This window comes from Manihot esculenta, chromosome 2 (assembly GCF_001659605.2).
Source record: "Manihot esculenta cultivar AM560-2 chromosome 2, M.esculenta_v8, whole genome shotgun sequence".
NCBI classification, from domain to species: domain Eukaryota; kingdom Viridiplantae; phylum Streptophyta; class Magnoliopsida; order Malpighiales; family Euphorbiaceae; genus Manihot; species Manihot esculenta.
Genome location: NC_035162.2, coordinates 35,575,955 through 35,590,874, shown reverse-complemented (window position 1 = coordinate 35,590,874; position 14,920 = coordinate 35,575,955). Strand labels below are relative to the sequence as shown.

The 14,920-nt window shown below is 29.9% G+C and overlaps 2 protein-coding genes across 2 annotated transcripts; both read left to right on the top strand.

The window, feature by feature from the left end:
• The first annotated feature begins 1,319 nt into the window (after nucleotides 1-1,319).
• Nucleotides 1,320-8,121, top strand: LOC110609187 (disease resistance protein At4g27190). Its single transcript, XM_043952104.1, has 6 exons — nucleotides 1,320-1,504; nucleotides 1,841-4,331; nucleotides 4,413-4,743; nucleotides 4,899-5,330; nucleotides 5,401-6,161; nucleotides 7,984-8,121. Exons 2-6 carry the CDS (start codon nucleotides 1,930-1,932, stop codon nucleotides 8,006-8,008), a joined length of 3,951 nt encoding a protein of 1,316 aa, XP_043808039.1. The 5' UTR covers nucleotides 1,320-1,504; nucleotides 1,841-1,929; the 3' UTR covers nucleotides 8,009-8,121.
• LOC122721296 lies at nucleotides 8,032-14,854 on the top strand. Its single transcript, XM_043952110.1, has 6 exons — nucleotides 8,032-8,799; nucleotides 8,885-9,574; nucleotides 9,711-10,154; nucleotides 10,236-10,970; nucleotides 13,452-14,279; nucleotides 14,400-14,854. Exons 1-5 carry the CDS (start codon nucleotides 8,032-8,034, stop codon nucleotides 14,262-14,264), a joined length of 3,450 nt encoding a protein of 1,149 aa, XP_043808045.1. The 3' UTR covers nucleotides 14,265-14,279; nucleotides 14,400-14,854.
• The last annotated feature ends 66 nt before the right edge of the window (nucleotides 14,855-14,920 follow it).

Genomic DNA, 14,920 nt, shown 5'->3' with positions numbered 1-14,920 from the left:
CTTTTTCCTTTTGAATTTATGACTATTGAATTAATTGCATTTATCAATAAGAGATAATAGCAAATAATTTTAATCCATTCGTGTTTTAATATATATATATATATATATATTCCTACTTAAATTTATATATATCATATTATTAAATTGAAAAATCAATTTTAATGAAAATAATAAATCATCATATTAATTAAGCACCATAAATTAATAGTTTAGTATAATTTAAAAAGAATAATTGTACGTAAAATAAATCTAAACTTTTTAATTTTAATAATTATATTCTAAATTTTTCTTTATAAATATACTCAAAATTAATTTTTTTAAATTTTAATATAAGGGTTAAAAGGCCAATATCAATTTAATTAACTCAAAATAACTGAGATTATTAAAAGAAAATAAATAAATCATAAATTAGACTAAAAGCAACTATTTTCAATAAACTAAATTGATTGTTATTTTAATTTTATCATATAGATTTTATAAATATGTACAATAATTATTTACAGAATGATATGTATGTGTTAACTAATCAAATTCCCACTTCTTTATAAGCTATAAAATAATTACATTACATATATTTTCTTTTTAATCTTGACATTGTTGTTTTTAAATATTTTTAATGATGTAAAGAATGTTAGAAAATATTAAATTTAAATATTTTTGATAATGTAAAGAATGTTAGAGAATATTAAATTATCAACAAAAAGGTGATATCAAACAGAAAAGTAATATCAAAGATAGATTGTGGAAGAATTTCTTTATTCGTAGTGAAGTATTTATGCAAGACATTGCTTTCCTAAATAAGGGGAATGTGATTCTTGATTTTATAATTTTAATATAATTTTAATTTTTCTATGGGAAAGAACAGAGGAATCAATTGTGTGGAGCCCATATGATAATTGAGCTCAGCATATTGACTATAAATGATTTAATTCTCAGTAGAAATCAACCATTCATTTTGCTCTCTGTCGCTCTACATACTCCTATTGCTGTTCAACGAAAAAAAACTCTGATTGCCGAAGGTAACAAGTTTCTTTTAAATGTAATACTTAATTTCATAATTTCTTTGATACTGGTTGTCTGTTTATTCAAATTTTTTATTTATTTATTTGGTCATATTTTATGCCTTTTTTTTATGATAGATTTGCAAAAAAGAAACCCTTTTGATTTTTTTTTATTTTTCAGTTATTTAATTATTTCCCTTTACCTTAAATCTGTTCATATGATAAAAGGGGTGTTTTTGTTAGTCTCTCGTATTATATTTTTATTTAAAAATCTGTACATAAAAATTATTTTACTGTTTGGTTTCTATTTATCATTTTGTTTAATTATTTTCGATAGTAATCAATTGATCATATTGCTCCATCAGTTTCTTTGATACTTTATTTATTTATTTTTTTTCATATTAATTTGCTTTGATACCATTTCTTCAATTATGTACATTGTCTCTCTTTAGTGGTAATCAGCTGATCATCTTGCTGGATCTGTCTCTCTTTGATTGCTAAAGGTAACAAGCTCTCCTTTTATTTTTATCACTCAATTCTATAGTATCTTTGTCTCATTTTTAAGATAGACTTATTTTAGAATTCTTTTGCTTTTTATTTCTCAATTAAAAAAGTGGGTTTTGCATTTGATTTTAATATTAATTTTTTTTAAAACTTTTTTCTCAGTAAAAACAAAAGATGCTTTCATTATATATTGTTTTTATTTAAAATATATGCTTAGAAATCTCTACTCTATTATTTTACCTGCTTATTATTTGCAAATTACTTAAGAGTTTGTTTTACATTACACATTTGATTTTGTATGAGCGTTAATTATTTATTTTCTGTGCTTATCTTAGACAGTCAACTCTGTTCGTTTTCACCTCTCTTTTTATTCTAGTAACCTGTAGCTGTTATTCTCTACAAAAAAAAAAAAAAGAAGCAGCAAATGGAGTTTGCAAGCTTAGTGGTGGATCCCATTGTATCCAAAGTTTTCGAACTGTTGGTTAATCCTGTTGTGCGTCAGATCAAATATGTATTCAACTACAGTGCCAACATCCACAATCTCGAAGAAGAAGTTCAAAAGCTCAGTGATGCTAAACAAAGGGTTAAGCACACTGTGGAGGTGGCTGGGCGGAATCCACTAGAACAAATTGAACAAGATGTTCAGCATTGGTTGGCTAAGGTGGATAGTGTCGCTGAAGATGCAGATAAAATTCTTCTTCAATATAAAGATGGAGGAAAAAGGAGGTGCTTCATGGGATTGTGTCCAAATTTGATCACGCGCCACCAGATTAGTAGAAAAGCCAGTAAAGAAATACCAATCATTGTTGGAGCCCGAGAAGGGGGAAATTTTCCCAGAGTTTCCTACCGTGCTCCACCACAGGGCATAGGGGCAGTCAAAGAGTGTGAAGCCTTTGAATCAAGAACATCTGTTGTAGATGAAATCTTGAATGCTTTAAAAGATGCTCACGTCAATCTCATTGGAGTGTACGGAATGGGAGGCGTGGGTAAAACCACACTTGTGAAACACATTGCCACTCTGGTCAGGGAACTCGGAATCTTCAAATTGGTGGTTAAAGCAAATGTCACCCACATGGTGGATTTGAGAAGTGTTCAGCAAGAAATTGCAGAATGGCTACACTTCGAACTTGGTGCAGTCTCTATTGAGGTACGAGCAGCTCGATTGAGTGAGCGAATAAAAAAGGAGGAGAAAATTCTAATAATTCTTGATGATATATGGGCAGCAATCAAACTAGATGAGATAGGAATTCCTTACGGCACTGATCATAATGGAAGCAAAATACTTATGACGTCCAGAAATCAATCTGTATTGTCGGAAATGGGTGTACAGAGAGATTTAAGGCTTGAAGCTTTAGAGCATCAAGAGGCATGGAATCTATTTGAGAAGAAGGTGGGAGACCTTAAAGATTCCAACTTACAATCTATAGCTATGGAAGTAGCAAAGAGATGTGCAGGCTTGCCCATTTTAATTGTGACAGTAGCGACGGCATTGAAAAACAAGCAGTTGTTTGAATGGAAGGATACATTGGAAAGTCTTAAAAAATTTGATGGCAAGGGATATGAAGAGAGACTTTACTCAGCCCTAGAGTTAAGTTACAACTTTTTGAGAAATGAGGAGAAGTCTTTGTTGCTACTTTTAGGACAACTCAGACCTGTTGTGCTCATCCAAGACTTGTTGAAATATGTAGTGGGGTTGGGCTTATATAATGAACTCATCACAGTAGAAGCAACAAGAAATAGACTGCTTAAAGTAATCAGTGATCTAAAGCTGTCTTGTTTGTTACTTGAAGATGGGGACCATAAGCGAGTCAAAATGCATGATGTGGTTCACAGCTTTGCAGCCTCATTTGTGTCCAAGCACGATCAAGTGCTCGCTGCAGCATATGAAGCTGAATTGGAAGAATGGCCGAACGAGGACTTCTTTAAGCAGTGCACATCAATCTCTTTGGCATATTGCAAAATCCCTAAGCTCCCTGAAGTATTTGAATGCCCAAAACTCAAGTCATTTTTTTTGTTCAATCAAGATCTCACAATTAAAATCTCAGAGAATTTATTCAGTAGAATGAAAGAACTCAAAGTCTTGGATTTGACGGAAATAAATTTGTCACCACTGCCTTCCTCACTTCAATCTCTTGAGAACCTCCAAACATTATGCTTGGATTTCTGTGATTTGGAAGACATAGCTGCAATTGGAGAGCTAAAACAGCTGCAAGTTCTCAGCTTGATGGGATCTAAAATTATTCAATTGCCGAATGAAGTAAGAAAATTGACTTGTTTGCGACTTTTGGATTTGAGTAGATGTCAAAGACTTAAAGTGATTCCGCCAAATGTCCTATCAACACTAGCCCAATTGGAGGAATTATACTTGGGGGGAAGCCTTGTGCAATGGGAGGGTGAAGGGCATGATGAAGGAAGCAACAACGCTAACTTGTCCGAATTGAAGCTTTTGTCAAAATTGTCCACTCTTGAGATACATATCATAGATGCAAATATCATGCCTAAAGATATATTTTCTGAAAAATTGGAAAGTTTTAGAGTATTCATTGGAGATGGGTGGGATTGGGCTAATAATGAGTATGAGACCTCAAGATCATTGAAACTCAAGCTGAATAGAAGCGCCTTGTTGGAGAGAGTAAAAGTGTTGCTGATGAAAACCGAAAGTCTATATTTGGACGACTTGAAGGGCGTGAGAAGTGTTCTGTATGAATTAGATGATCAAGGCTTTCCTGAGTTAAAGCATCTTCATGTTCAAAATAGCCTTGATATTCAATATATCGTAGACTGGATGAAAATGAACTATTTCACTGCTTTTCCCAAGTTGGAGTCATTATTTCTTCACAATTTGAATAATTTGGAGAAGATTTATCGAGGGCCTTATACAGTGGGATCTTTTAGCGATTTGAGAAAATTAAAGGTAGAAAATTGTAATGCATTGAGGAGTCTCTTCTCATTTTCTATGTTTAATGTCCTTAAGAAGCTAGAAGAAGTGAATGTGAATAATTGCGAAATTATACAAGTGATAGTAGCTAAGGAAGGTGAAGATGATGAAGAATGTGAGTTGACGCAACTGCGATCCTTAACGTTGGAAAATCTACCCCGATTTACAAGCTTTTGTTCCCAAGTGAAGGTGCATTCTACATCCCAAAGAGCACGAAATCAAGAAATAGCTTCTACGGCCTCCAATGAAATTGTATGTGAAGCTGATGCGGAAGTTCTGGTGGCACTTTTCAACGAAAAGGTTTCATCCACTCTCTATTTTTGTTTTGCTAATTATCTATGTTTTAGACATTAAAGAAATTTACTTTTTAATTCTCTAATCTTCTGTTACTTCTGTCAGGCTTCCTTTTAAATGATAATATTATATTTCTCATGAAATAAAAATTGTGCCTGCAGATTCGATTTCCTAATTTGGCAGACATGAACTTGGTTGGAATTAATGTGGAAATGATATGGCCTTGTCAACATAAAGCATTGTCTCCGAGTATTGAAAAATTAACAACATTGATTGTAGATGGGTGTGGGAATTTGAACTTTCTATTCACATCTTCTATTGTTGGAAGTCTTGCACATCTTAAAGTGCTTGAGATATGTGACTGCAAATCTATGGAAGAAGTAATACTTGCAGCAGGAGAAGGAGAAACGATGAACAAAATATTATTACCTAAATTAGACTCTCTAAAGCTCAAAGGTCTTCCCAAGCTTGTAAGGTTCTGCATAGCTAAGTTAATTGAATGTCCCTCCTTGAAAGTGTTGAAGATGGGGAATTGTCCTCGTTTGCAAACATTTGTCTCCACACAAGTGAACGCAGCTCTCTTCGATGAAAAGGTTCTAATCTTTATCAATCCTTCCTTCATGTCATATTTAAAATATTTTTCTCTAATGTTTGTATTTTTAGGTTTGGTTTCCTAATTTGGAGGAATTGCATGTTGAGGACATGCATATGTTGAAGATGATATGGTGTGATGAAGTCCTAGCAGATTCCTTTGGTAGATTAAAAGTGCTAAAGGTACTAAATGGAAAACAGCTACTGGAAATCTTTCCGTCTAAATTGTTGGAAAAGTTCTTGGTGAATCTAGAATCATTAACCGTAAAAAATTGTGATTCAGTGAAAGAGGTGTTTGATCTCCAAGCAATAATAAAAGAAAGAGAAGTACATGTTGTAAGGCACACTCAATTGAGAACTTTGGATATTGAGAATTTTCCGAATTTAATTCAAATATGGAATAGGGATCCTCATGGGATTCTCTCCTTTTATAACCTACGTGAAGTGTGTGCTTGGTATTGTCCAAATTTGAAAAAACTCTTCCCATTTTCAGTAGCTCAATGTCTACCGCATCTTGAATTTCTAAGCATAGGTGATTGTGGAATGGAGGAAATCGTTACTAAGGAGGAAAGAGCAGAGGCACTTGCTATTATTCCCAAGTTTGAATTTCGTGGGCTAAAGACCATGGTCCTTGTGGGATTAGATGAAATGAAGTATTTTTACTCAGGAAAGCACACTCTAGACTGTCCACAACTAAAACATTTAAATGTGTTTTCTGCGCAAATCTGCAAACTTTCAATTTTAAATCTCAAGAAATACAAGAAATGCTCATGGATAAGCAAGAGGACGAACTGGAACTTCAAATTCCACAACCACTTTTCTCATTTAGAGAGGTACGTGTCACTATATTTATTTGGCTAATTTGCTGTAAAATGCCAATAATTATGTTATTTTGCATTTGAATGAATTGACCTAATGTTTATATCTAGTTATAATTTTGGTCAACAATATTAATTCTCACTTAATTACAGTTAATTAATATATTTAATTCTAAAAATAATTAACTCAATTGTTAATTATGCTGTCCACACATCACAAAATAAATAATTTATTTTATAATAATAATTATAAAATTACAAAAGATTACTGAGATTGTATAAAAAATAAATGTAACTCTTGATATTTATATAAAAAATCAGTTGGTATTATGATGTTTTTGTTATTAACATTTGACACTTAACTTATATAAAAATTTAACTATTTAATATCTTAATTTTTATAATTATTTAATTTTTAAAAATTTAAAATGTGGGTAAATTGTATGTGTATAAAGATTAAATAATTATATTTTTATAAGTTTTACGTGTTAAAAATTTTGCTAAAAAAATATCAAGGTGCCACTATCTTTTTGTGTAAAGGTTGAAGGGCAAATTATATACTGAGTCTTTATTATATTATAAATTTTAAATTGTCAATTTATTAAATAATACTAAAATTTTAGCATTATAATAAAATCATTGAAAAAATAAAAATATATATTTTCATTCACATAATATTATTTATTTTCATTTTTCAAGTTCAGACGGGGCTTTTATATTTTTATAATATTTATTTGTAATCCATTTTTGTAATTTTTATTTTTTACTTTTAGTAAAATTTATAGTTATAATAAATGACATAAAAATTAATGGTCTTTTAGTATTTTTATGTATATTTTAAAAGTATATTAATCGATTGATGAGTTCATCCCTTATGCGTATTTTTATGTATATTATAAGTTTTAAAATATGTTGTGTGTATTTTAAATTATATATATATATATATATATATATCATTTATTATTATAAATAAATATATTATTTATTACTATATATTTAATTGCATGTAAATATATAAGTATATTGAAATCATACATAATAAATTTAATATACAGAATTTATTTGTAAAAATGGATACTATCGGTTTGGGCCTATGTTTTTTAATTTATATACTATCGGTTTCTTTTTTTTTTTTTTCAATTATGTTTCTTATCAATAATTATAATATATAGAACAATAAATTAATTAAATTTAGCTTTAATTGCTATTACTAGTTAGTTTTTAAAGAAAATGTTAATTTACTACTATTAAATTTTATTAAAAAAGAACATTAAAATATATTTTAGTTAGTTTTTAAAGAAAATATTCATGTTTTGTTTATTATACTACTTCATTGAATTATTTTATAATTTATAGTCTTTTTTAATATATTTTATTTCTTTTTAAAATTTATATGGTATTTGATTATAACGTTATTAATAATAGATTTTTTATTTAATAAATTAAAAAAAAGCATTTTAAAATAAAATAGCAAACCTATCTATAATGCATTTATATATCAACGTAATCTCATTGCATAATTTATTATATCAAAATAAATATATAATTTATTATATTATAAAATTCTAATTCTCAATATGTTAAAATAATTTATTAATATTTTCATTGTAAGAAATTAAAAACTAAATTTTATTCCCTTACATATAATGCTATCCTTTTCTTTTCTAAGTGCAAAAAAGACTTTAATTTTTTTATTTAACAATCTTGTAATTTTGATTTGTATAAACATTTCAAAATTTTAATTTAATTATATTTTATAAAAGCTTTCGTTCTTGATTTCATCCCTCTCAATTGTTTTGCCTCGATCTAACTACTTTTTCTTTTGAATGATTAACAGATTATTGGCAATTTGGAGGAATTAGTAATAAATGACCAGGATGCTGCAATGATACAACAAAGCCAATTTCCAATGGATCTCTTTGTCAAACTAAAATTTCTTCACTTGCAAAGCTTTGGTTATTCTTTCTTGAATTTGCCACTTAATCTTCTTCAGAAGTTTCCAAATTTGGAAAAACTTGTTTTGAGAGAATGCTATTTCGAAGAATTACTGCAACATGGTCATGGTCATGATCCAGTTCTATCACAGATCCGATGCTTACAGCTGTCTCGGCTTCCTAATATTAGACATGTATGGAATCAAGATTCTCCATTTTTTCAGAATCTTGAAACTCTTCAAATACGGAGTTGCAATGGTTTGACTAATCTGGCACCATCCTCTGCAACTTTCCAAAATCTTACGACTCTGATTGTGAGGAGGTGTAATGGATTGTCAAGCATAGTATCTTCTTCTACTGCTGAAAGTATGCACAATCTCGCTACAATGATTATAGAAGAAAGCGATACGATTGAAGAAATTGTGTCAAGCGACAAAAATAATTTCCAATCCCAAAATGAGATTATTTTGTGGAAATTAACAACTTTGAGACTTCACTGCTTAAAAAGCCTCGAAACTTTCTGCTCATCCGCACGTTGCACATTAAAATTTCCAGCTTTGGAAGTTGTAGATCTCTCACAGTGCCCTAAAATGAAGGTTTTTTCTCAAGGATCTATAAGCACACCAAGGCTAAAGAGAGTAAATTTTACAGAAGAAAGAGATAAGTGGCGTTGGGTTGGGGATCTTAATTCCACTATAAAACAATTGTATGCAGATAAGGTAAGTTCATTGCTCTAGATAATAGTTAGGTACTTGAAGTAATTTTTGTTTACATAATCATTAATTCCTTGTTTTGCTTTGGTAGGTTGGATTCAGTGGCCTACAACATTTGAAACTCTCTGAATTTTCTCAACTAAAAGAGGCATGGAAAACCCAACTTCCAGTCAATTTCTTTTACAATTTAAGTTCCTTGGAAGTAGACGAGGTTGCATTTTCCTCTGTTGCTGTTCCATCCAATCTACTGCCAATTCTAAATGATTTGGAAAAGCTTGAGGTCAGAAATTGTGATTCAGTGGAACAAGTATTTGGCCTAGAATGGCCAAACTTTGATGGACCATTTGGGAATTTGTTCAAGTTGAGTGAGCTAAAATTGATAAATCTTCCAATTTTGAGGCTTGTGTGGATTGAGATTCCCAAAGGAATTTTAGATCTCAGAAACCTTAAACTGCTCAAAATCTACAATTGTAGCAGTTTGAGATATATATTTACTCCTACCATCTGCTGTGGCCTTGAGCAACTCCAAGTGCTTGAAGTGAAAAGTTGTGCTATGGTTGAAGAAATCATCACAGAAGAATCTATGGATGAGATTAGATTTCCTCAACTAAACTCCATTATTCTTGAATCCTTGCCCAGATTAATCAATTTCAGTTCCGGCAGCGGTACTGTGCATTGTCCATCTCTGAAAGAGATTGCTGTAGTTGATTGCCCAACCACATTCACTTGTTCATTCTTTAGGGAAGCAGATGCAGCAATTGATAAAATTGTTGAGCGAAAGGTTGGTAGTCTATTTCTAATTGTTAAGAACTTTACTTTGAGTATGCTTTAATTTCTGGCATAAGAAGTATATGGTGACTAGTGATAGTCTTAGAAAATATGGACGAATGGTGATTAAGCAAAACATTTCACTGCAGGTATTTTTTCCTAATCTGAAGGACCTGAAACTGTCATCAATTGATGTTGAGATGATGTGGCATGCTCAACACTTGAAGATGTCCTCTTATACTGAGAATTTAACAAGCTTGATTGTGGATGGATGTAGGAGTCTAAAATGTCTATTATCATCATCAAGTATTGTGCATCTGAAGAGACTTGAGGTATGCAATTGTAAGATGATGGAGCAAGTGATACTCAGGGAGGGATTGGATGAAGAAATCATGTTACTCCATCAACTAGAGTCCCTGAAGCTCAAAGATCTGCCAAAACTCACCCGATTCTGCACAACTAATTTAGTTGAATGCTCTGCCTTAAAAGAGATTTGCATACAAAACTGCCCTCAAATGAGAACATTTGTTTCCAATTCTCCAACATCAAATAATGAACTCGAAATTATAAACTCTGCTTTATTTGATGAAAAGGTATGTTGTTCCTTCCCTTAACAATGATTCTTAACATGTAGCCTTTTGCTTATTCACCGAGACTATTGACTTTTGATACAGGTTGCATTCCCAAACTTGGAGAAAATGCAGATTCTTAACATGGATTATTTGAACATGCTATGGCATAATCAACTCCATTCAGATTCTTTTTGCAAAATAAAAGCATTAACGGCAGAGCACTGTGAAGAACTACTTAAAATCTTTCCATCCATGTTGTTGAGACGCCTCCAGAATCTTGAGGATTTGATCATAGGCAATTGTGATTCACTGGAAGAGGTATTTGATCTACAAGAGATAATAAGATTGAAAGAAACAGTGAACATTCAGTTGAGAACTCTGAACATAAGAAACCTCCCTAATTTGAAGCATGTATGGAATAAGGATCCTATGGGACTTGTCTTGTTTGATAACCTAAGTTCAGTGGTGGTTTTGGATTGTCCAAATCTAAAAGCTATTTTTCCAGCTACGATAGCTAAAAATCTGCTGCAGCTAGAGACACTAGATGTGGAAAGTTGTGGTGGGGTGGAGGAAATTGTTGCTCAGCACCAAGGAACAGAAGCAAGTATAGAGTTTCTTTTTCCTTGCTTAAAGTTCTTGATTCTTCGGGAATTAAATGAACTCAAGTGCTTCTACTCAGGAATACACACTTTGGAATTTCCATTACTGAAGCATTTAACTGTGTATCACTGTGAGAAATTAAATATCTTTTGCCCTGAATCTGAGAACTTGCTAGAGACAGATACGGAGAGCCAAGCTATGATTCAGGATCCACAACCGCTTTTCTCATTTAGAAAGGTATGAGCCTCAATCCACTTTTCCTCATGTCAACATTAAAATATTTCTGAGTTATTTAAAAAATTTATTAATTAGTGTTCATTTTTAAATATTAAATATTCTACTATTTAGTTTTTATATTATGAATAAATTTATTAGTTGGTCTGTAATTCTATAGCATAGTGATTAAATAGTATTTTTTTAATCCAAATTTCTAGAAGTTATTAAACTTTTATTTGATTTTCGTTAATGAAATCTTTACACATAGTTTTCAAGTTAATGACCAATAAATTGTAATTAAAGTACAAAATTTGAATAAATGGATAAGAACATAAATACGCGACAAATATTGAAATGAAGTTTAGAATTAGTTAATACTTGATCTTAATAATAAGGTTCGGTCAACTAGAAAATTAAATGGTAAAATATGTTAAATAAAACTGGATAAAGTTTAATAATATTTCACAATTTTTCAAAATTTTGTAAAATATTTTTTTGAAAATTTATCAAATTATGCTAAACAAATAAATGTTTGAATTAAATTGTCAAAATGTAAAAAAAAAAAAATTGTAATTAGGCTTATTGATAACAAGTTCATGTAAATAAAAAAGTTAATTGACAAAAAAATTTCATACTATATAATTTTTTACAATTTTATTATGTACTTTAAAAATAGTTAATTTAAATCTGTATTGTTAATTTTTTAACAATTAAAATTTTCATATCACCCATCATTTTCATATCATCATAATATAATATAAAATATTTATTAAAAAATTATGTACTTTACAATTTTTTGTAATTCTGCCCCAAACTTTAAAAGTAGCCAATTTAATTAGAGATGACAAGGGGTCGGTTATTTTCGAGTGCCCGATTCGACCGAATTCTAATAGTATGGATTTGAATAATTGTAATTGAATTTAAGACGAGTTCGAATTTAAAAAATAATCAGATCGGGTTTGGATTTTATATATAGGGTACCCACAATCCGAATCTGTTTATATAAATAATTAATTTAATATAAAAAATATATTTTACAATAATATTTATAAATATTTATATATTTTTTATTTAAAAATTAAAATTAAAATATTTTTTAGAAATATTGAATTTTTTAAATAAAAATTATTAATAAAAAATATTTTTTATATAAATTATTAATTAAAATATATAAGACTAAATGGGTTTGGATTTTATTTGGATAATAATAATCAAGTTTGGGGACGGGTTCGAGTAGTTTAGATGGATTCGGAACGGGTTTGGATAGTGCTAATATAAATCGGATTCGGGTAGTTTAATTTTCGGATACCCGATTCGTTTACCTCCCTAAATTTAATTATACCGAACCGGTAGAAAAAGCTATTAATCCACATTTTTTTAAAAACAGGCATGTCATGTCATTGTAATATTATTGTCTCATCAATTTTTATTCTGATTCGCTGTCTAAAAATTTTCATATTTGAATTTCTTTTTGACACTTGCTAATATCTAAATATGAGATGTTTATATTTATATAGTGTTTACATTTATGAAATAATTATTAAAATTAATAAAAGTTTAAGTGATAATTTTATAGAATAAAAATGTTAAATTTTCATGCCAAAATTTCAAATTTAATTATAACATCAAATGAATTGACGATAAAAAAATAACAATTAATAGTCATATTTGATCTTTAATTAAACATATAAAATTTAAATTTTATTTTTTTATCCAATTTTATAGTTTGTGAATGATAATGTAGTATTTCCATTAATGAGACAATAATAAATTAATACTTTTTTAATGATTGGGTATAATTGATGGAAATTTTAAAGTATAAAATTAAATTGGCTATTTTTAAAGTGGGGTAAAATTATAAAAAAATTGTAAAATATATAATTTTTTTGACGATCATTTTGCATTATATTAAGATGATATGATAATAACGTAGTAATGAAGTAGCTGATGTGACATATATATTAGTAAGTTAACGGAAAACGGAAATTTTAATAGTTAGGTGTAATTTTTAAAAAATTAAATATATAAATTTAAATTGACTATTTTTAAAATATAGGATAGAATCATAAAAAAAAATTATAAAATATAAACTTTTTTAACAATTAACCCTAAAAAAAATTGATTGTCGAGTAAATTAATTATCAAATTTGGACTATATGATTATTTAAATGCATAAAAATTGATTGATTGGTGGAATTTTTTTAAAACACTAGAAGTCAATAAATAATATTAATTATATTTAATTACACCCACCCGAAAATCTTTTCATCTTATAATATACTAAGGAACTAAGAGACAATTAATGGTTAACAATGTAATTATAGAAGTTTACAATATTATAATATGTTGAAATTTGTGATTACCATATTAAATTTAAATATGGGTTGTAATGATCCTTTTTCGCTATAAAAGAGTGCAAAATAGTTATTTCTTCTATATATCTGCAAACTTTTAGATGCAACATGAATGTTCAACATGTTTTCATTTGATTGATCTTTACAGGTTGTCTCCAACTTGGAGAAGTTAGCTCTAACAAGAAAGGATGCGGCAATGATATTGGAAGGCCAGTTTCCAGCTGATCTTTTTCACAAACTCACAACCATTGGGATACATTGCTTTCATGATGAATCTGCAGTTTTTCCATTTGATCTCCTTGAAAGATTTCAACCTATGGAAAGTCTTGTAGTGGGTTGTAGTCAATTCAAGGAGCTGTTCCCATGTGATGGCTCTGTTGGTAGGAAAAAATATGATGAGGTTCTTAGACTGATACGAGTACTAGAGTTGATTAACCTTCCTGATTTGACAGATATATGGAACCAAGACTCCCAACTAGACCAAGTTCTACAGTCTCTTGAACTTCTTCATGTTCAGAGGTGTAACAGTCTGGTTGCTTTAGCACCATCCTCTACTTCTTTCCAGAATCTAATCACGTTGAAAGTGTTGAAATGCAATGGATTACTTAGTCTGGTAACATCTTCCACAACAAAAAGTCTGGTGCGACTTACAACAATGAGTATAAAAGAATGTGATGGATTGAAAGAGATAGTTGCAAATGATGGAGATGAAATTGAATTGAAAGAGGATATTATCTTCAGAAAATTGGAAAGTTTGGAACTTCATTATTTGCCTAGCCTCGTTTGCTTTTGTTCATCAGAACACAGCTTCAAATTCCCCTATTTGAAAAATGTAATTGTGAAGCAATGCCCCAAGCTGCAGGTTTTCTTAAAAGGAGCCTTAAGCACAAGCAGCCTGCTGGGTGTACAAAAAGATGACCAATGGCATTGGAACGGCAATCTCAATACTGCTATACAATAATTGTTTGCAGAAATGGTATGTATGTGTTAGTTAATCAAATTCCCACTTCTTTCTAAGCCATAGAATACTTACATTACATGTATTCTCTTCTTGATCCTGACATTGTTGTCCTTGAATGTTTTGGATGATGTACAGAATGCTAGAGAATATTAAATTATGCAAAGGTGATGCCAAGCACAAAAGTCATATTAAAGGTAGATTGTGAAAGGGCTTCTTTATTCATAATGGAAGAATTTATGCAAGATATTACTTTTTTTCTTTTTTTTTTTTTTTTGAGATTTTAAAATAGTATAAGAACCAATATAAGCTTGGTACTATTGCTAACAACCTGGCTAAAATCATGGATTATGGCTTCTGTCTACTATTGGATTCTTATCGAACTATGATTACTTCTGCTTTGGTCTTTGTTTTGTATGTTTCTATTGGTTTGTGTTTAGTTTATTCCTAGAACATGTATATTGGGACGGTGTGATACCAAGTGCTTAATGAACGATGTATGTTAAGTTTTTTCCTAGTGATTTTTAATATGTATGAATGCAGTATTAGTTATATTTTGTGCTAATGTACTGCCTTTGTGATATATTTGGGAATCAAGATGGCCTAATGTATTTGCACATCTTAACATGTAGACTTTAATGTGCTTCATTCTTCCATGT